Source organism: Nuphar pumila, chromosome 6 (genome assembly GCF_984573655.1).
Source record: "Nuphar pumila chromosome 6, dmNupPumi1.hap1.1, whole genome shotgun sequence".
NCBI lineage: Eukaryota > Viridiplantae > Streptophyta > Magnoliopsida > Nymphaeales > Nymphaeaceae > Nuphar > Nuphar pumila.
In genome coordinates, this window is record NC_143254.1 from 129,136,740 (window position 1) to 129,160,859 (window position 24,120).

Here is a 24,120-nt window from a genome sequence, read left to right on the forward strand (position 1 = left end):
TTCATTCTCAGTATATGGAGGTATGATTTATTACAAAGTAATCTATATCCAAGTTACAATGGCAGTACATATACGGATCCATTGGATTGGCTCCATAGATGGTCCCAAAGACGCGTATACATTCTCATGGACTGACCAACATGAAGCATGGACCTCGTGGAGATTCATATCCAATTTGTTAGTTTGTAAAATGAGACATTAGCATCTGCATTGTCCAAGCAACTTTATTTGCGTCTCCTATAATCATATAATCTGACTGTAAAATCCATATAAAGACACATACTATTGTTTCATGCAACTGACCAACAATGCGTGCAATTTGGATCTGGATGGAGCTGGAATATCCATACAGAATTCTCACAATCTCACCCTATACTCAAATTGGTTACTTCTTAGGGTGTCCATTTTTTCTCTGTTTTTTTTAGGGAACCTTGGGTATCCATATTCATATACAAGATCTATTTAGCTTAAAGCAATTGAAATACTTTTTGGCTTAATTGACAAACACACCAACGAGGGGCATCTCAGGTCTGTCAACGGGTTGGATATCCATCCCATTAGGGTATACCCATATCCACCTAGATATAACATACAGTTGGGTTTGGATTTGGGGTATATTGGGTCCAGAAAAAGAAATGATCAAAACGCACATTTTACCTTTAAAATACATATATGATACTCATGTTGGGTCGGGTTGGATTGGATATCTGACAAAAACCATTTTCTCAAACCCGACCTGCATGTTATTCATATGGATTCGGAAATGACAGGTGCTAATAAAGAATACTATGAGTAGGGGTGTCAACGGGTCTGAGTTACCCGGATCGGAACCAAACCCTATAGGGTCCGGGTATGATGATGATAAGACCCGACTCCAAACCCGAAGGTCTGATTAATACATGGACCTGGGTATAATTTGTGAAATTTTTTACCAGACCCAGACCCGACCTGAGTTCTGATTAAGACCCGCAATTTTTTTCAAAGTAAAAATGATAAAAAAAAATGGTTTTACGGGGTATGATCTGGGCTTGGTTCATGAAGTTCTTATCGGGTCCCGGTATGTTTTTTCTTATAATGAACCCAATTAGACCCAGGTCCGGACCTGATACCATACCAAAAAACCAGGTCCAAATCTGTACCACCTGGGTGTCCAAACCAAACCCGACCCATTGACACCCCTAATTACGAGTATGATTATGAACCAGAACTGGACCAACCTAAGTGGGACCCCAGGTTTATTGATTCAGGTTGGCGGATGTGGGCATATTTATAAGTTAGATTCCTGTCCGGAATGAGATTCTGCTCCTTTATTATGTGTAGAGAACATGAGATTTGGACTCGGATCCACTCAACCAAATAATAAGGTCCAGTAGCGTCTGCAAAGTTGGACCAGATTACACATATGGTTCGTCCCAAGGCCTGACACTGTTATTGATGTGCTAACTTGATCTTAAAAATATATATAGGGTTAACCATGTTGAATTTCAATATAACGTTATTTTGAATTTGAAAATAAAGATTGAGTGGTGGTCACCCCTTGTCATGTACGTAGGTTGTTACTTGTTAGTGACCTGGTTGGATTTATTTCGGATATTCGTACGATCCAAATGTCAATTTCCAGTTATAGGCATAAACTACCAACCTAAATACACTCTCTCACCACATTTTGGTGGCATATCGCTGGTGACACAAGTGGACACGCTCGGACACACCGACACATACTGACAATATTTTAATTTTATTTTATTATTCTTTAGTATTTTAATGTTTTATTGTAATAAAATGCATTTTAACATTTAAATATAAAAAATTAGCTTTCTATTGATTAAAAAAAAAAATCGTGTCCTTGCGTCCTACACGTAACACCATTTTGAAGCGTTTGAAAAATAAAAAAATTGTAATCAATAAAAAATAAAATTTGATATTTTAATATATAAAAATGTATTTTTATTGATATATTATTAATAATATGAAAATAATATTCTTTCGTTGTTAGAGTCATGTCAGCGTGCCCGACTCGTGTCTCCATGTAGGCATCCTTCGATGTGAACGCGCACCGAGCGATATACCCGATTTCAAGCAGTTAAACTCCGCTATTTTACGGTTAAAAACCTCCGCCGCCTGCACACTAGAGTAAATACCACGCTTTACCGTAGGAAGAAAAATGTACGGCAGCACTAAATATTGACAGCCCAGGAGGTTCGGCTTCTCTCCTCCTCTCCTCTCCCTCTAAGGTGCGTGATCGAATTCCCTTCCTCCGATCACCGGCGAGAAAAAAAGAACGCATTTCCGGCGAGAGGAATGGCGGAGTCCGCCGGAGAGGGCGGCCTGATCAAGGAGGCAGCTCGGGTGTTGGAGCTGGCGAGGGAGTTGCAGGACTCGGCGTCGTCCCTCGTCGCCAGGGCCAAGGAGGAGGAGAAATCGCTCTGCCAGCGAGCCCTCGCCATCGATTCCGACATCCAGAGGCTCCGGCGATCCCTCGACGCCGCCGAGAAGAGCGGCGCCGTCGACCCGGTGGCCGTCGATAAGGTGTTGCTTCTCGGCTTCGTTTTTTCTCCGGCTGTTTTCTTCTTCTTCTTCTTTGTCATCATCATCGTCTTTCTTTCGTTGTCGATTGAGCTTTAGGTGGGCGAATCTCTCGTAATTCCATTGGGTTTCGGGCCGATTAATTCGATGGGATTCCTTTCCCTTCAATTCAATCTAATGCATTGTGATTGGTCATTTTCCTTCTTTAATTTTGTGTTATTTATGTTGTTGAAGGTGGAGGAAGAATTGTACAAAGCCAAGTGTGTGATGAGAGATGGCGATGTTTCTTTGTTTCTCCCCACCAAAACCAATGGTACCGTTTTCTGAGCTTTAGGACCCATTTTCGTTTTAGTCTTGTTAGGTCCATTAACAAAATCGCAGTTGCAGTTGTTCTGTGCCTAATATGACCATATGGATGTGTTGATCATAGTTTGTTTGGAAGAAAACATGTAGTAGATTAGTCTTTTTGATATTTTAGATGTGTTTTCAGAGAGATAAGAAAACAATGGCTTGTTTTGCGCTAAAAAATGATGATAAAAGATTCAAGATTTTTCAATAAACCAATTTGATTCAAAGCATGTTTTTTAGTAAATAAGCAATGATAAAGACATCCACAGGTTCAGAATTCAAATTAATGAAAACACACCTTTAGCTATATATATATATATATATATATATATATATATATATATATATATATATATATATATATATATATATATATATATATATATATATATATATATCACTCATGAGTAGGTGATAGCTGCCTACCACTTTTCTAGCCTACCAGCCAACCAGCCTACTGAGCTTTTGAAGGGTTTTTTCCATGTTTTCTTTAAATCTGACCGTACATATGTGTTATACATGCTTAATTTTATAGGAATCAACTCTTGGATTATCCGATTCTGGTACACAGATAGGTTTTTATAAGGTTTAAAAATCAACGGTCTAAGATTTACATAAATATTCAAGGCTTCAAAATCATGTTTTTTTATCGAAAAACATGATCCAAGTATCGTTTCGTAGCAAATCGACCATGCCAAACACAATTGCAGGGCCAGATTTGCGAAAAACAACCCGAAAACACTATTGGCTTGCGGTAGGCTAGAAAAGTGCTAGGCAGAGTAACCCGTATCATCAAACAGGTAAGTCGTCCGTCACAAAACAGACGTTTTTTTTTGTTTTACAGTTTTTAGCAGCGGTAAAAAACCGCTGCTAAAAACTCATTTTTTGAAATTTTTTTGACGCATCCGAGCTCGTTCGACAGTACATGTTTTCATTTGCAGGGCCAGATTTGCGAAAAATATCATGATATTTTACCTATAATATCATTTGCTGAAAATACAGTGATAATATCACGATATTTTGAAAATATCGCTGATATTTGTGACTATAATATATATATATATATATATATATATATATATTCAGCAAATGATATTATAGGTAAAATATCATGATATTTTGAAAATATCATGATATTATCACTGTATTTTCAGCAAATGATATTATAGGTAAAATATCATGATATTTTGAAAATATTGCCAATTTGATATTATCACGAGAATATCATGATATTATCAATTATTGTTATTGTTTTTATTTATTTTCTACATATTAAATGTGTTTTTACTTTTTTTTCTTTATTTTGAATTTTTACTTATTTATTTTATCATATATGTATTTTATTATCTAAACATGATATTTTCTTACTTATTTTTGTTATTTTTATATATTTTTTACTTTTTTTTCAAGCCCTGAGATTTTTGTGGAAAAATATCGCATTCTTGGCAATGTTTGCAACATAGACCACTGCTCTTCCCTCTCTCTAACTCATGGCTGGACATGGAATACGTGCGATGCTATGCTTTGAGATTTCCGTCTAAGGTTATACATGCGATAAAGGTTTTCCAACTAAGTAATGATGGTCTGCATACATTTGGTTCTCTTTGAGTCACAATTCTTGGCAATGTATGCAGCATCTAACTATCTATATTTGCTTCAGATGATAGAGTAACAGTCTGAAAATGAATTTGCATTTGCAATGGTTTCCCAGTTTGTTTTTGTATGTACAACTTTGGTTTGATTCACTTATTTTTTATTTGCTGTCCCTTCTTGACTATGTGGATTCTACCTCATAAAGTACTTTTGGAAGAGGGGAAGAATGTTGGTTGGGTCATAGCAGCCAAGAGTGGGTGATTATTCTGGGAAACCATTTTCAGTTTCTGTCTTCTTCTTCTTCTTTTTTTTTCCTTCCTTTTCTCTTTTTTTCATTTTCAGTTGTATACATATATATTGTGTTTGGACAAGTGTATATTACATATATATATATATATATATATATATATATATATATATTATATAATTCATGTATAATCTGTTTCTACTCAGTTATATAATCTGTTTTTTAGTTATATACATATATATTCTGTGTTTGGACAGGTGTATATTACATATATATTATATAATTCAATAAAGCATTTCTTATTTGAGTTTTTCTACTTCTTATTGGTTGTTGCTTCATCAATAAAACATTTCTTTTATTTATTTGTATTTTTAGATATTTTTTAAAAGTTTTTTTTAAGTTAATTTTTTTTTGAGGCTTACGCTTTACGCCTGAGGCTTACGCCTTGCCACAATTTTTGGCAGAGCGCTTTGCTATGCCTCAATGCTTTTCACAACATTGGTGCTGACTGTCAATCGCGCCCGTGATGGACGAACAACGCACAAACAACACAAAAAAATGTGCAAACACAAAAACGGGCAAAAAAAGCCCTTTAGTGGCGCTTCAAAACACCATAAAAGCAAAAAAATTAATCCCGCACGTTTCCCCGCTGGGCTTTTAGGGGCGTTTCGAAATGCCGCTAAAGGGCTTTTTAAGCAAAAAAAAACATGTTTTTGCATTTTTTTGCTTGTTTTTGCGTGCTGACCGTCCATCACGCATACGCGATTGAGTGCGGGTTGAGTACCTATGGATTGAGAAATTACGATTTTTTCATATATATATATATATATATAGTAATAATAGGGTGCTCCCGGAGCACCTACTCCCACCTAACAGAAGCTTCAAAATTTCAAAATTTGAGTGCTTTTTTCATTGATCAGACCCTATAAATATAATCTACAATCGTTATTTAGTGGAAAAAAAGTTTAAGATCATATGATTATGGCATACATGTAGGTTTTTTAAGATCTTCAAAAATCAACGGCTCACAATGTACCAAAATTTCATGACTTAAAAAAAACTTATTTTGATGTCCAAAAAACATGATCCAAAATAAAATAAAACATGTCAAGTACACCTATAAGGTCTAATTGAGAAGATGCAACTACAACTATGATTTCATATATATATATATACAGAGAGAGAGAGAGAGTAATGTGTATCTCCCAAACCATCCTAGACTTCATTAAAAAACATGCTTGCATGAGTTTTTTGCATAATCCAAACCTGTAGATGTATTTATTATTGCCTATTTACTAAAAATCATGCTTTGGATCAAATCAATTTAACAAAAATCTTGATTTTTAGTTAATCAAATTTTCGCTATAATATATACCATTGATTTTTTATGGAGCTAAAAACACATCTAAATATGAAAAATGTTTAAACTAATACATGTTTTCTACTAAATCAAGTATATAGATCACATCTATGGGTTTAGATTGAACAAAAAACACATGTAACTATGTTTTTTAAAGGGGTCTGGGACGATCTGGGAGATAAATGGTCTAAAAGATACACATCTCTCTCTCTGTATATACAACAACAACAACAACTACGCCTTCATCCCAAAACCTCTCTCTCTCTGTGTGTGTATATATATATATCTGTGTGTGTGTGTGTGTGTGTGTTCGTAAGTGGACCTAATGGGTCTTAATGAGAATGGGGTCTTAAGGAACATACAGCACACACATTATATTCTCATGGGGGCTTATGGAAAGAAACTGCATCACCTAGTGATTTCAGCAGTTTTCCTATAACATTTTGAACCAGTGGACAGGAAATACTGTTCCCTCTTAATTTTAGCATCATTTCAGTGCCATTTTCACTAGGGGACTCTACTAGTTCCCTTGTTCAAACTGTTACGGGAATATTTTTGATACTCTGTCCTCCCTAATTCAAGTATAGACTTGGTATGGTCCACTTCTATAAGACTAGCTGCAGGAGCTTTTTGCTTAATCTAATTCCATAGATGTGTTTATCATCAATTTATTTACTAGAAAAATATGGTTTGGATCAAATTTGTTTTGATAAAAAAGCTTGTTTTTTTCATCACAAAGTATCGGTGTAATATGTCTTTGATTTTTAGATTCTTCTAGAAACCTATCTTAACTTGAGAAATTCCTCATCCAGTAGATGTTCTCCACTTTTTCAACTAAAGAACTCATTTGTAGGGTTTGTTTCATAAAAACATGTTGCATAACATCAAAAAACAATATGGTGGATACCATGTCCATAATCAAATTAGGGAGGACTGACCAATTAAACCAATATATATATATATATATATATATATATATATATATATATATATATATATATATATATAGTAAATGTGTGGTACTAATGAAGGTATGAAACTATTTACTAGAAATCACCTTCTTATGTTCTTTTGATTTTTTTGTAGATCAGACCCCATAGATGTGATCTGCAAGGTTTGCTTAGTAGGAAATGGGTCTTGAATAATGTGATTGTGACATGTAAAAAGGTTCCATAATGTGCCAAAATATGACAACTCAAAAAATTGTGTTCCTACATGTGAAAAACACAATTGAAGGTTTGATCCTGAGCAAACAAACCATGCTGAACACATGTCTATGTGGTTAGATTGAGTCGATGCAGCTTGCACCTTTGATTTCCAGCTCAAGAGTTCTGTACCTTCTTTAGTACAAAACAGTTTCACATATATATGTATGTATGCTTGCATGCATGCATGCATGTCATAGTGGTGCCATAATGGCATTGGGAGTTACATGATGGTAGGTGTTCTTATTTGTAATCAAAATCTTTATGATTAATATTGCTGTTGATGTATAGGTACATTTCTTAGAATGTTTCTTGGTCCTATTAATGTAATGGCGAGCAGAAAGGATGTTCAGTTGAAAGTGAAGGAGGAGTACAACAGTTTCCGGGCAAGTGTTTACTCCACTAGCGTTATTTTTAAAATCATGGATTTATTGGTATTATATGACTTTTCTTATTGGAGAGATGAGTTGACTGTTGTATCTGATAGAGTTTATTTGGTTTTGTAAAGTATCATGGGCTAGGAAACTGTCAATAATGTTGTAGGTTGCATATTGATCCATATGGTATATATTATGCTTACCTGTGTTACACAATTAAAAGATGCAATTATTGTGTTGTCCTTATCAGATTCAACATTGGTGTTTTTTGTTTTCAAATAAACTAGTTGCCTTAGACAGGTTGTAGTACAATTTTGGCAGGAAGAAAAGTGGGTTTTACCTTTTAGTGCACATGCAGATAGACATTGCATATTTGTGTTACTGGAGCTTCTCTTGCAAAGAAACTTCCTAACATAAATGATTGGCTTGTCACTTCATGATATTCTCATATTTGATCTTGTGCTTTAAGACTTATTGGTGTAAAAGTATCTCCAACAGGATACTATAATCAAGACCCAATGTTCTTGATGAAAGACAAGTGCACACATGCACAATAAGAACACAAAGAACACTTGTGCACAAAAGCACAAATCAAGCAATCTCACAAATGCACTAAAAAATGAATAGAAACTTTATTGAATGCTTGGGCTTTGACCCAAAGCCATGAAGAAATACAAAGGGGAGAACCCCTATTTATAACAACCAAAAGGAGCCTTGGAGGGGCTCCACTCATAGACGTTGGAGCCCCTCCAACGGTCACAAATGTGACCGTTGGAGGGGCCCAACGTCTATTTGAGTGCCCCCCCAAGCTACCTTTTGGTACTTAAAAGAAAAGAAAGAAAAAATAAAAGAAAGAAAAAAAATAAAAATAAGTTACAATCACATTCATAAAAGTGAATGTGCGTAAAATTGTGAAAATGACTAAACTACCCCTATGGCTAAAATAAGAAAATATATATTTTATATATATATAAATGGATATATATATATCATATATATATATGTGTGTATCATCCTTTATATATATAAAATATATAAGATTAAAAGGTTTCGTAACATAATTTGACACCCCCCCTCAAACTTACGGTAGGATGACCGAAAGTTTGCTAAGGAGGAAATTGAACCGCGGAGCACACAAAGCTTTGGTAAAAAAATCTGCCAACTGATATTCTGAAGTTACATATGGAAGATCTATAGCTCCTTTCAGATACGCTTCTCGAACATAGTGACAGTCCATCTCAATGTGTTTCGTCCGCTCATGAAAAGTATGATTCTTGGCAATGTATATTGCACTCTTGTTATCACAACATAGTTTGGTGGGCCCTTCTATTGTGATTCCTATGTCTTTTAATAGCTGGTGAATCCATACAATTTTTATGGCAGTAGTTGCCATGGTACGATATTCAGTTTCTGTTGAGGATAGAGACACTTTTTGCTGCTTCTTACATTTCTATGAGATCAGCGAGTCTCCTAAAAACACACAAAAACCAGTGGTGGAGTGACGGTTATTTGGGTCACTTCTCCAATCAGAGTCAGTATAAGCAATTAATTTTAATTTAGAAGAAGAGGACAAAAATACTCCCTTATTTAGTGTGCCCTTTATGTATCTTACGACCCGTAAGATGACACTCATGTGGACAGATGTCGGTGCATGTTGAAACTGACTTGCAATATGAACTGCATGAGAGATATCTGGTCTAGTAATACTCAGATACATTAAAAATCCCACAAGCTGTCTGTAGGGGGTGGGATCAGAGAGAGGAATACCATAATCAATCTTCATTTTGGCTCTTACTATAGCAGGAGTTTCATAAACCTTATCATCTGTAATACCTGACCTGCCAATAATCTCAGAGGCAAGCTTAGTTGGAGATAAAAAATACCCTCTATAAGAGTATGCTATTTCAATACCAAAAAAATAAGTTAGGAATCCCAGATCAGATATTTTAAATTTATCCTTCAAAATTGATTTTATACTTTTAACCCATTTAGAATCACTTCCGGTTATAAGTATATCATCCACATATAAAAGCAGAATGACAATCCCTGCATTGGTTTTTCTAACAAATAAGGCAGTGTCAGTGAAACAGGATGAAAAACCATTTTCTAACATTACGGAGTTAAACCTATCATACCAAGCCTTGGGGGTTTGTTTTAAACCATAAAGTGCTTTACGAAGGCGAAACACTTTCTCTTTGGGAGTCTTCATTCCTGGTGGAGCATCCATATATAGTTTTTCATTCAGATCACCATTTAGGAAGGCGTTTTTAACATCCATTTGATAGATGTTCCATTTGTTGATTGAGGCAACGGTGATGAGACATCGGACAGTGACCATACGGGCTACAGGGGCAAAAGTTTCTTTATAGTTAATCCCATATTCTTGACTATATACCTTTGCTACTAATCGAGTCTTATATCTCTCAAGAAATCCCTCACTCTTAGTTTTTACCTTAAATACCCATCTACATCCTATTGCTTTCTTACCCCTAGGGAGATCTTGAAACTCCCATGTTTTGGCTCTTCTTAGAGTACCAAGTTCATTCTCCATAGCTTCTATCCATTCAGAACATTTTCGTGCTTCCTCAAAATTTTTAGGTTCTACATAAGCATGAATGACACTAAGACATGCCCTGTATTTAGGTGAAAAAGAGTCATATGAGATAAACCTAGAGGGAGCTTTTCTAGGTCTTTCGGTTCTTCGCAGGTTCTCCTCTCTTAGAGAGACAGTCCTACTGGTTTCATCATATCTTTCAAGAGCACTTCAAAAGGTATTTTTATTTCTATGAACATAGGTGATGGGATCTCTAGATGTTCCCTCATCGATATGTTAATACGGAGGGGTGATAGTTTCCTCAATTTCATTATCACTTGAGTCATTTTGAGTTGACTCATCATCACTTGTATCATCATCTTTAGCTAATAATTCAAATAGAAAGGAATAATCCATATTCTCATTATGAGTTTTAAGACTTTCGAAACCACTAAGATTTTCCAAAAAACTCACATTTCTGGATACATATAATTTGTCATTCCTAGCATCATAACACCTAAAACCTTTTTAGGTTTCCGAATAACCAAGAAATGCACAAGGAATGACCTTTGGAGAAAGCTTATCATTTTTATCCGTAAAGACAAAACATTTACAACCAAAAACCCAGGACAAAACATTTACAACAAAAAACCCTTAACCTACTATAGTCAGGTTTCTTCTCGTATAATTTTTCAAAAGGGAAAATTTTGTTCAAATTCTTTGATGAAAGTCTATTTATGAGATAGACCGAAGTAAGGGTTGCCTCAGCCTAAAGGTTTTTTGGAATGTTTTGAGAAATAAGCAAAGTTTGAGTCGTTTCAATAATATGCCTATGCTTTCGTTCGGCTAATCAATTTTGTTGAGGAGTTTTTGGGCAAGATTTTTGATGGAGAATACCACAACTTTCAAGATAACTCTTGAATTCATTTGAGAGGTATTATCCTCCGGAGTCGGATCTAAGAACTTTTAAGTTTTCATTAAATTGATTTAAAATCATCATATGAAAAGTTTTAAAAATCGAAAAAACTTCATGTTTATGTTTGAGAAAATATATCCATCAATACCTAGTGTTAACAAAAATCACATAATATGAGAATCCTCCTTTAGATATCACAGGAGCCGGACCCCATACATCAGAATGAACGATTTCAAAAGGTTTTGTTGTAAACATGGATCTTTGATAAAATGGTAAACTTTTCATTTTCCCAAGAATACATTCATTACATACAAAATCTCCTTTACAAAGGTGTTTAACAAAAGGTAAATATGAAATTTTAACAATGTTGGGATGTTCAAGTCTCTTATGCCATATATGAATATCCTTGTTTTGGACAACATTACAAAATTGATTCTTGAAAACTTGGAGAGAGTCAACATAGTAGAAATCTCCTCTCCTAGAGCCTTTCCCAATTAACCTCTCGGACCGGCGATCCTGTATCCAACATTTATCAAAAGAGAATTTTATATCGCAACCATGGTCCGAGAGTTGAGAAACCGAAATCAAATTCAAATTTAGTTTCGGTATGAATCTAATTTTTGAAATAAAAAAATCTTGTTTTTTGAAATTGCCTGTTCCTTTAATTTCAAGAGATGTTCCATCCACCGTTGAGACAAAAGATGAAAAAGAGTTTTTAGAATATTCGGAAAAAGAACAAACACTTGGAGTCATATGAAATGATGCACCGGAATCTAAAAGCCAAGATATCTTACCGGGGGGTGAAGATGTTGTCATAGCGCCTCCAGAAGTTCCTCCTTTGAGAAGAGGTTGCAGAGCATCCATAATTTGTTGTAAAGAGAGAGACCCATTGGAAGAGGATGGCCGTTCTCTCGGTTGAGATGTGGTAGCCATTGCAAGCAATTTCTTCCATTTTGGGCAAATAGGTTTGATATGCCCCGGTTCTTTACAAAAATGACAAGTAAGTTTGCTATAATATCTTTTTCCATTTTGCCCATTTCTTCCTTGATTTTGATTCTTGAAGTGAGGAGGTTTGTAAGTTCTTACATTGTTACCCGGTCCTCAAACAACATTCACTCCTTCACTTTCTTCTTGAATAGAAGAGGTAGCAAGGATGATAGGTTTGCTCTTACTAATACCCATACGGGTTTCTTCCCTACTCAATTTAGTGATAACATCTTCAATGGAGGGAGACGTGAAAGAAGAAAGAAGAAATGACCGAATTTGTTCAAATTCGGGTCTAAGGCCATTTAGGAAGTTAAAAAAATGATCTTCCTCAAGTTGCTTGTGTCTAAGCTCGATAGCTTCACCACTCCATTTGGGTTCAAGCATAGCAAGCTTGTCTCAAATGGAAGACAATTCGGCAAAGTATTCCCGAATAGTCATCTCATTTTGTTGTAGGGTTAATGCCCTCTTTTGAAGGTAGTACTTGTGCGATAAATCTCTTGATGTATACATTTTTTCAAGATATAGCCAAGCTTCAGAAGCTTTCTTGAACTTGATGATGTTGACATTGATCTTAGTTTCAACGTGTTGAGATTAGGAGGTTTTAAGTTTAAGTTTTCTTAGACTAGAGGGTATTTGAAATTTTAATTTAATGATGGACTTATATGTAATTTCTTCTTTTGGCCTCTCTCTATTTAACATAGAGATTAGCCCTAATAACACTTAAACAAGTTCTCTTAATTTTGCAGCCGTCTCTTTCTCTCTCTCTCTCTCTCTACCTAGGTGTCTGCGCATATCATCTACCTTCTACATGGTATCAGAGCCTCTGATCTCGGGAGCGTGATCGATAGTGATTGATCTACACCAACGATTTTTTTTTTTTGGAATCAGGTGTGCAATTTTTTCTTTGTGTAAGATCTGATAACAGATCTGGGATCTGACTAACGTCATGACCTAGATCTGTCATCAGATCTAAGGGAGCAGATATGGATGCGTGTCTTTGGTCTAGTAGTTGTAACCCTCGAGCCCCTGAGTTTTGAATTTCTTCTTGCCGTAAGTTCCTGCTGTTTGGGAGCAGCGACAATCTTGTTGCCGCGATTTCCTGTGTTGTTGCTTGTGATCGAGATATGACTGATTTGTTTAACTGTGCCCTGAAGAACTGAGATTCTTGTTGGCTGTCGAGCTTTATATGTCTGGGAGCAGCAGCTGTCGTGATTTTTTTTTCTGCTTCTGCATATTATCGTTGGTCGTGATTCCCTGGATTTTAGTTGGTTGTTTTATTTCAGTTGGTTGGTTTTATTTCAGAATATGGATTTCAGCAGTCGTGATTCCCTACTGTGTCGTGTTTTTTTTAACATGCGTGCTGTGAAAGAAGGATGTTAGTATCAGTTGTCTTTCTGTCGTGGAAACAGCAGGCGTGATTCCCTGCTGTGTTGGAGAATATCCCTGTTTGTGGGTTCGTACTGTTCTTCATGACCTTCAGGTGAAGGTTTCCTCTCCTATGACCATGATGTGTGATAACAAGGCTGCCACATATATAGCTAACAACCCTGTCTTTCATGAGAGAACAAAGCACATTGAGGTTGATTGTCACTATGTAAGAGATATGGTTCAAGCTGGTTATATCTCTACCAAATATCTAAAGTCGGAGGACCAAGTTGCAGATATGTTTACAAAGCCTCTTGCTAGACCAAATTTCTCAAAATGTTGTGACAAGCTGAGCATGATTGATATCTATGCTCTAGCTTGAGGGAGAGTGTTGAGATTATGAGGTTTTAAGTTTAAGTTTTCTTAGATTAGAGGTTATTTGAAAATTTAATTTAATGATGGACTTATATGTAATTTCTTCTTTTGGCCTCTCTATTTAACATAAAGATTAGCCCTAATAACACTTAAACGAGTTCTCTTAATTTTGCAGCCGTCTCTTTCTCTCTCTCTCTCTCTCTACCTAGGTGTCTGCGCATATCATCTACCTTCTACACAACAGATGAGAAAAACCACGATAAGATCTTAAAATTTTTCATTTCGCATTCGTCATGTTTCTTTGAATAATCTTCAAGAGCTCTTTGCCTTTCTTCTCCTTCAAGAATCTTTATATCTTCTTTTTCCATAATAGTAATTTTTGGTTCGGGTTTCGGTATCGAACCTTAAACATACCCCCAAAACCCCTTTCTTTTAATATAGGCTTCCATATTACCGGCCCAAATATGATAGTTCGAACCATTGAGTTTAAACACGAGGGAGAAGTAGGAGTCTTTTTCGCTCATTAGAGAGGATAGAAATAAAGAAAAAACACGTACCTCAATAGATTTTTAAGTCTCTCTTGACAAAGAAGACTTCTAAAATATTGGCCGAAGAAAATGATCCACTCAAATCTTTAATGTCTTGAAGGCACACTTTTCGAGGCACCCAAGAAAGTGGAGAATGCATAATTTTTTTTCTTCTTCAACCAAGCTCTGATACCATGTAAAAGTATCTCCAACAAGATACTATAATCAAGACCCAATGTTCTTGATGAAAGACAAGTGCACACATGCACAATAAGAACACAAAGAACACTTGTGCACAAAAGCACAAATCAAACAATCTCACAAATGCACTAAAAAATGAATAGAAACTTTATTGAATGCTTGGGCTTTGACCCAAAGCCATGAAGAAATACAAAGGGAAAAGCTCCTATTTATAACAACCAAAAGGAGCCTTGGAGGGGCTCCACTCATAGACGTTGGAGCCCCTCCAACGGTCACAAATGTGACCGTTGGAGGGGCCCAACGTCTATTTGAGTGCCCCCCCCCCCTCCAAGGTACCTTTTGGTACTTAAAAGAAAAGAAAGAAAAAAAATAAAAATAAGTTACAATCACATTCATAAAAGTGAATGTGCGTAAAACAGTGGAAATGACTAAACTACCTTTATGACTAAAATAAGAAAATATATATTTTATATATATAAATGGATAAATACGTATATATATATATCATATATATGTGTATCATCCTTTATATATATAAAATATATAAGATTACAAAGTTTCGTAACATAATTTGACAATTGGATGGTACTTAATTATATTGCTTCTCTTATTTGATCTTATTCTTTAAACCTTATATGATGGTACTTTATTTTGTTATGTTTAGTGTGCCTATGGCACTGTTCATTAGCGTGTTAAGATGATGGTAGTGGGCTCTCGCAACAGAAAGACGTGAAGCCATATGCTAAGATGTCTAAGTCTATATGACTTTGATGAAGTGAGCCAACAAGTAGTTGCACTGCCTGTGGTGCGGTTACCATGGCAAACTTGGAAATTATATCCTAGCTTATTGCATTTTTAAGGTATGATAGAACAATTGAGAAAAATGTGGAGACGAGGAACCACATAACTTGCCAGTCAGTATTAACATGCATATGCTGTTGGAGATGTCAAAAATGTATGTGATTTGTGGAGCCTTGAACAACAAGATGGCTTAAAAAGGCAACAAAAAGGCAAGTCAAGCAAGTTGAGCTACAAAATTGGCTAACCAGTCTTGGATGGTTTGAGTTGACTGCAAAGAGGGGCTTTGTTGGAATATAATATAGGACTATCTTTGATCTTTGGCCAGTTTGGTCATATACTTGTGATCCTTTGCCGATGGCCTTTCTCAAGTACCAATTTCAACCTTCCTCGACTTGTAACCTAATTTTGTTGTGCAGTTTATCGACTTGCTTTATTGCTGTTTACAGAGACTTCTTAATATGCAAGGTTGGAGCCTACAAGCATGCATAGGACAGGCCTTTAATTTTTTATGCCTTATGTACTTGTCTAGTTGAAAGGGTATAACGCATGATGTAGGTTTGCAAGAAGGTCATTCCTGAAGCCCGCAGATTCAAAACAAAACCAAGACTAAACTTCTACATCTCTCATCTATTTATAGATGGAAGCATTTTGATTCTGCTCAAACTTCCTAATATTGATAATCTTTCCATTTAAGATAAACTTTCCTAATTCAAATAAGCTACTTAATTTTAGATATGGATCAACTTTAAGACAAAAGGCTCAAAAATTCAAATAATAAAATAGATCCATATGGATCCTATGTACCTGGGTTGCATCCTGCTCCTTATTTGCATCATTCTTTTAGGGGTTAGACAAAGACTCACATTTGGGTGTAGATCAAGGTTGTAAGTATTGTATTGTTACCCATATCGGTTGGGCTATCATATTGTATAATAAATTTTTAATATTTTTTTTTCAAAAAATCCAAAAAAATTAAGAAAATTGGCAAAAATTATGAAAAAAATCACATCACATGAAACAATGACGAATTGCACAAAATACAACCATAAAAATCACATATGGATCATTTATGTTTCTATGAGCCGCATAAGACATCATCAAACATCAACTAATATAGAATCATAGATAATATTGCATGCAAATCTTACAAGAACAATGCAAAATATTAAATATTTTGTAAATAAGAACATGCCACAAGACTCATACTTTCATATTAAATAAACAAAAATATTATGACAATAGTTTCCCTCGATTTTCAATCAGTTTTCACTCATTACTTGAGTGCGCCATTGGCATGCCGGATCATCTTATGTCATCTTTGTTGGATGAGTGTGGAGCCTAATTTCTACCTCGATATAAATATTTAATTTTCGCGGATCCAACTTTGCGGTAAGTTGGCGGGGGGTTGTAAGAGAATTTTTTTTGGAGAGTAGCTTTGTAATTTTACTCATAATAAAGATTTTTTTACCTTAACCCATATGTAGAATTCGGCCCTTAAGAGGTTTTTAAACCCAAAACAAAAAAATCAAGTTTCGGGTCCTTTTTAAGTGCACCACACCCGTATCATATGATACAAGGGTGTATTGTACAATACGGCATGATACAGGGGTATATCGTACGATACACCTGATATGGGTACAATACACACTTGTATCGCGATACGAGTGTGTATTGTATCGTAAACCCCAAAAGTAATGATATGTATCGTACGATACAGCACGATACAAACAACCTTGGTGTAGACTGTTGCTTGCACCTCTTTTAGTTTCTTTCGACCCTTCCGTTGAATTGATGCAGTTTCTTGTGAATATAGATATGTTATGTGTGGATCAAGAGCATATGTCAATGGCAAAATTCGTCTCGTAGATGTCCCCCGTCTGAAGACTACATGGCTCCTATTTTTGGGTGGTTGATGAAGAAGGATACAAAAGGATCTGCATACAGTAACTGGACCTAGCTAGAATGATCCAACTGAAGATGCCCTTGCATCCAGTTCAAGTTTAACAAGATCTACATGGGTTTGAGCAGGTCTTGGTGGGTTGAACAAAGTATTTGGATTGTAGCAAATTGGAATTGGTGAATGAAAAAAACTGGATTTAGATTCGATTCGAAGGATTTATGCAGGTATTTTAGTTGATTTGGGTTGAATCAGGTAGATTTGAGAACAATACTAGATTTGGAATCATGTTAGATGGATTAAATGAGTGTTGAGCTGGTTCTATACCCTTGAATTGTTGCCAGTGTTGGCTCAAAGGGATTAAGAAGCAAAGGAGCCATGAGTGTTGGAGCTGAATCGATTCAGACACCATTGTGGGATATGGGTCCTCCACCCATGAGTGGGGAGTTGTTAGTGGTGGGTTGGAGTTAGGAAACCCACCCACCGCCGGAGTCATCATCAGGGCCACCACTGTGGTCGGCTAGGAAGGGGGCTGCCGGAGACATCTGGCCAGCAGTGGGTCGCTGATTGGATTTCCGCCAGTGCAAGATTTACTTGGAAAATAAGGGGCTGGCCAGCAGGTTTGCTTGCTTGAAGGCCTGCCGGCTGTTATAAGGGGTGGCACTACCCGCCAGGAGTGCCATACACAACCAACAGTTAGCTGTGAATGGTGATATGGCCTAAGCCAGCTCTCTCGTTGGCCAGATTGAACAGTGAGAAGGCTGTCAGGTTAGGTGTTCTGTTGGCATCATGTTTTCCGGCAATATGTTTGTTCTGGACTAAACTTTCAGGCTAAGGTTTGACACCTTATGTAATATGTTATGAATTCGCGATCCTTTGGCTTTTATCTTAGTCTGTGGATTATTCTCATTTTTTATTCGGAAAACATTTGCCAAAATGTATTCTTGTGTTCATGGTTGAAAGTAATTTCATTGTGAATTTGAAGGATTTAAGGTTGTTGAAGTTATTCCTGTAATGAAATGGTGGTCTTCAACAAATGCACGAATAACTCACAAACAAGTGTCTATTGGAGACACTACAAGCATGACCCTTGAAAGGGTATAAAAGGAAGAACACTTGAAAAATAAATAATACTTTATTCATGAACAAAAATGCTTAAGAAGCATAGTAATTTACATTGAAGGGGTTCACCCCTATATATACAAAAAAGTGGAAGAGAGAGGAGAGCTCATTTTGAGCTCTCCAAAAGAGACGTTGGACTGCAGCCCAACGTCTCTTATTATAGCTGTTGGACTACAGTCCAACAACATTTATTATAGCTGTTGGACTACAGTCCAACAACTATTTGCACAGTCATCAAATATCTAGTTTCTATTGAACTAGATGCTAAAAAAGAAAATAAAGAAAAATAGAAAAAGAAAATAATAAAAGAAAATATAATAATATTAAATTATATATATATATATATATATATATATTACAGTTTACATTTTAACACTCCCCCTCAAACTTACGGTACAATGAGTGAAAGTTTGTCTAAGAGGAAGTGAAATCTGGGAGCAGCGAGAGGCTTGGTGAAGAAGTATGCTAATTGATATTCTGATGTAACATATGGCAGATCAATGGTTCCATGTAAGTATTCCTCTCACACATAGTGACAGTCCATCTCAATGTGTTTAGTGCGCTCATGGAATGTCCGGTTGCTTGCAATGTAGATCGCACTTTTGTTGTCACAACACATCTTTGAAGCTTGCGTTGCTTTAACTCCATATCCGCTAGCAATCGTCTGAGCCAAACAACCTCCATAGTGGTGGTTGCCATGGCTCTGTATTCAGCTTCGGTGGAGGAAAAAGAGACTTTTTGTTGCTTCTTGCACCTCCACGAAATTAAGGCTTCACCTAGGAATACACAAAAACCAGTAGTTGAATGTCTATTATTGGGATCACTTCCCCAGTCAGCATCAGTATATGCAATTAAATTTAATGAAGATGAAGCATGCAAGAAGAGTCCTCGTGAAAGAGAGGATTTTAAGTATCTAATAATACGCAAAATTGCTCCTATATGCACGGAGGTGGGAGCATGCTGAAACTGACTGGCTGTATGAACCGCATGAGTTATATCTGGCCTAGTAATGGAAAGATAAGAAAGAGCTCCAACAAGCTGTCTATAAGGAGTAGGATCATCAAGAAGTTCTCCATCATCAATTTTCATTTTAACATTGACAACTTCTAGAGTGTCTACTTTCTTATCATCTGTAATTCCAGACCTGGAAACAATATTAAGAACAAATTTAGATTGAGATATCAAATACCTCCGAGGGGAATAAGCAACTTCAATGCCTAAAAAATATCTTAATAAACCTAAGTCAGTCATTTCAAAGTGAGTTTTAAGAAGAGATTTGATATTTGCAACTCCCTGTTTGTCGCCTCCGGTGATGATCATATTGTTCACATAGAGAAGAAGAAGAATGCTGCCTGCATCAAATTTTTTAACAAACAAAGCAGTGTCAGTTAAACAAGGTTGAAAACCAATATCAAGCATAACATGACTAAATCGATCATACCAGGCTTTTGGAGCCTGTTTAAGACCATAAAGAGCTTTTTCTAGACGAAGAGCTTTACCCTTAGGGATACTAATACCAAGTGGGGCTTCCATGTATACTTCTTCAATGAGATTCCCATTCAGGAAAGCATTTTTGACATCTAATTGAAAGATAGGCCATGTTCTAATGGAAGTCAAGGCTATTAAAGTTCTAACAGTGGTCATACGGGCCACAAGAGCAAATGTTTCTTCATAATCGATGTCATACTCTTGGGCATATCCTTTTGCTACTAAACGGGCCTTATATCTTTCCAGGGTCCCATCACTTTTGGTTTTGACTTTGTATACCCACCTACAGCCTATAGGTTTTTTACCTGGAGGGATATCTTGGATCGTCCAAGTATTGGCCTTTTCTAGTGCATTCAATTCTATTTTCATGGCTTCTATCCATTCTATATGATTTTTGGCTTGAGAATAGGATGATGGTTCAACATATGATTGTATTAATGTACCCTATACGTGGGTGAAAAAGATTCATAAGACACAAATTTTTCTGGAGGTCTAGAGATTCTAGACGTTCTTCTAGGCGAGACTTCAGAGTATTTTTGTAATGCACATGAAAGATTTTGCTCTCTACGTCTTGAATATTGTAGACTAACATCTCTATGGATTTGCTCTTTATTATCATCATTTTTAACAACAGTAGGACTTTGATCATTGTCAAGGTCACATCCAACATCACATTCATTGGATTTTGAAGTTGGATCAATTAAAAACGAGTATTCAGTGGCATCCTTGGATTTTTCAAATTCAAAGAAGCTTTCTTTTTCCAAAAAAGATACATTTCTTGACACATATAATTTGTCATTTTGAAAATCGAAACACCTGTAGCCTTTTTGATTATCAGCATATCCTAAAAAGGCACATGGGATTGCACGAGGAGAGAGTTTGTCATTTTTGTTGGTGAAAACAAAACATTTGCATCCAAAGACTCTTAATCTAGAATAATCTGGAGTTAAATTAACAAGCTTTTCTATTGGAGTTGTATTCTTTAATGAGGAAGATGACATCCTATTAATGAGGTAGGTGGCAGTTAGGACCGCTTCAGCCCAAAACCTTTTTGGAACTTGATTTGCAATTAGCAATGTCCTAGTAGTTTCCATAATGTGCCGATGTTTGCGTTCGGCTAGGCCATTCTGCTGTGGAGTGTGTGAACATGATCTTTGATGTGTAATACCATGTAAATTGAGATAGTCTTTGAATTCGTTGGACATAAACTCTCCCCCTGAATCAGTGCGAAAAACGGAAATATCATTTTGAAACTTATTTTTAACCATTTTATGAAATATTTGGAAGTTAGCAAAGACATCGGATTTATGTTTAAGAAAATAAATCCAAGTATGTCTAGAAAAGTCATCAACAAAAATGACATAATATGTATAACCACCTTTGGAAATAACTGGTGCGGGGCCCCAAACATCCGAATGTATTAACTCAAGTGGTCGTGAGGAAACAAAAGTTCTACTAAGAAATGGTAACCTTTTCATTTTGCCAAGAATGCAGTCTTTACAAGAAAAATTTTCAGAATTACAAAATTTTTTCAAACTTGGAAAATATTGAATTTTAGAGATACGAGGATGGCTAAGTCTTTTGTGCCATAAATCCAATTCTAATTTCTGAATATTATAACAAAATGCATTCTTGGGTAATTCCAAAAAGTCCATGTAATAGAGTCCTCCTTCTCTATGGCCTTCCTCAATCAGCTTCCCTGACTGACGATCCTGTACCCAACAAGCATGAGAAGAGAAGGAGATATTACATCCATAATCAGATATTTGCGAGACAGATAAGAGATTTAAATTAAGTTTAGGGATATATCTAACTTTTGGGATAAATTTTTTTTTGGATTTTTGAAGATTTTCAAAACATCCTATTCCTTTTACTTCAAGAGATATGCCATTGGCTGTAAAAACCTTTGACACACTTGAGTTATTTTTAAGACATTCGGATAGACTATTAACATTTGGGGTCATGTGAAAAGAAGCACCAGAATCTAAAAGCCAAGGAAAGTTACCTGGACGGGAGAAAGATGCAACTGCCGCTCCAGTTGAGGCTTCAGTTGAGGAGGATACCCCTTTGAGAAGAGGTTGAAGGATTTCCATCAGTTGAGCCATAGACACAGGTGCATCTTGATCTTTTGACTCAGATTCAACAGATGCAACTCTTTTTTCTTCTCTTCTTTTTAACTTTGGACATTGAGGCCTATAGTGCTCCGGTTCATGACAATGATGACAAATAACTTTTCTTTTATCAAAGTCGCCGTTTTGCCTCACAAAATGAGGCGGCTTGTAAGTACGAGTATGATTCCCCGGTCTAGATACAACTAAAACTGAGTCATCATCAACTTTTGAAGTACTTTTTCTAAGTCTATTTTCTTCCGTAGTGAGCTCTTCTATAGTATCAACAATAGAAGGAATTTTTCCACGATGTAATAGGGCCGATTTGGTGGATTCAAACTCCGGCCTTAGACCATTCACAAATTGATAGAAATGTTCCATATCGAGTTGCTTTTGGCGAAGCTCGATATCTTCGGTACAATGCCATTTGGGCTCAAGAAGAGCAAACTCTTCTCAAAGTTCGGACAACTCATTATAATATTCTCGAATAGTTTTATCTTTTTGAGTCATTGTCCGAACCTTGTCTTGTAAATTGCATACATGTGCAATATCTTTAAGGGAATACATGTTTTTGAGGTATTCCCAAGCCTTATCGGCATGCTCAAACTTAGCTAGACTAAAGCATTTTTTAATGTCTATGCTATTGATGAGCCATGACATAATTTTTGCATGCCCTATCCTCCACTCTTTCAATTTCTTTTCATAAGTGGCTAACGCCTTACTCTTCTCTTCTTCCGTTAGAGGAACCTCTTTATCACCCTCTTTCTTGGTAAGAGATAGTTTAGGTTCCAAATCGGAACCATCCACTATACCCCATAAACCTTTTCCCCAAATGTGGTGCTTCATAATCGAAGCTCACATTACATAGTTAGTATCATTTAGCTTCATAGGAATGATGGTGATCTTATCATTGTCATCCAACTTTTACAAGGGTAAGAGAGAAATAAATAGGAGAGAGAGAAAAAAAAATAAAAAGAAAAGAAAAAGAGTAGACAAGGGAATAAGAGAGGATACAAAACCAATTTTTTTTGTAGCACAAGTTCGCCTTTCTTCAAACAAATCTTCTTGAGCCAAGAACAAGGTGATGAAACACCTTTTGTAAATGTGGCACAAAAATCGAGGCGGAAGCACTTCAAGATCTAAGGATTTCGTAGCTCTGATACCATGTAATGAAATGATGGTCTTCAACAAATGCACGAATAACTCACAAACAAGTGTCTATTGGAGACACTACAAGCATGACCCTTGAAAGGGTATAAAAGGAAGAACACTTGAAAAATAAATAATACTTTATTCATGAACAAAAATGCTTAAGAAGCATAGTAATTTACATTGAAGGGGTTCACCCCTATATATACAAAAAAGTGGAAGAGAGAGGAGAGCTCATTTTGAGCTCTCCAAAAGAGACGTTGGACTGCAGTCCAACGTCTCTTATTATAGCTGTTGGACTACAGTCCAACAACATTTATTATAGCTGTTGGACTACAGTCCAACAGCTATTTGCACAGTCAAGTTCCAACAGGAACTTGACTGGATCAAATATCTAGTTTCTATTGAACTAGATGCTAAAAAAGAAAATAAAGAAAAATAGAAAAAGAAAATAATAAAAGAAAATATAATATATATATATATATATATATATTACAGTTTACATTTTGTTTTAGTTCATCATAAACATGCAATTAACATATTGATGAGGATCTATGTCACAAAGACACGGGAAAAAGGATGCAGGGCACACCTTTTTTTGTGAAATTTTTCATTAAGAACGGTATTAACATACCTTAGCATTCTAACCTCCATGTGAAAATGTTTGAGTGTGGCAAAAAGGTTTTCCAAGACAAATTCACATGGAGGTTAGAATGCTAAGGTATGTCAAGAAAACAATTTGCAGATGGGCTGGTTTATGTGAAACCAGAACAAGTGAAATGCCTCACTGTTACTGGTTATAGAAGATTAATGCCAGTGGTTGCGGTAGTTTATTTACAGTTAGACTAGGCAGGAGAACTGATGCAGGGCAGGATGGACCCAGACCCTACCCCAAGACCCGTGACCTGGATCCAGATCCATCAAGAAGAAGACCCGGATCTCGTCTCGGGTCCATGACTGGACCCGAGACCCAGATCCGCCAGTTGAATATTTAA

At 36.1% G+C, this 24,120-nt stretch overlaps 1 protein-coding gene across 2 annotated transcripts in view; it reads left to right on the forward strand.

Moving 5' to 3' along the window:
- The first annotated feature begins 410 nt into the window (after window positions 1-410).
- Window positions 411-24,120, forward strand: part of LOC149836191 (uncharacterized) — a 31,850-nt gene continuing 8,140 nt past the window's right edge. For both annotated transcript variants that reach the window (XR_016432403.1, XM_090009045.1), the window contains exons 1-3: window positions 411-2,529; window positions 2,761-2,839; window positions 7,571-7,665. Coding sequence is in view for 1 of the 2 variants with exons in the window: in XM_090009045.1 (XP_089865171.1) it covers window positions 2,302-2,529; window positions 2,761-2,839; window positions 7,571-7,665 (402 nt within the window). In the remaining variant the exon portion in view is untranslated. The remainder of the gene's footprint in view (window positions 2,530-2,760; window positions 2,840-7,570; window positions 7,666-24,120) is intronic.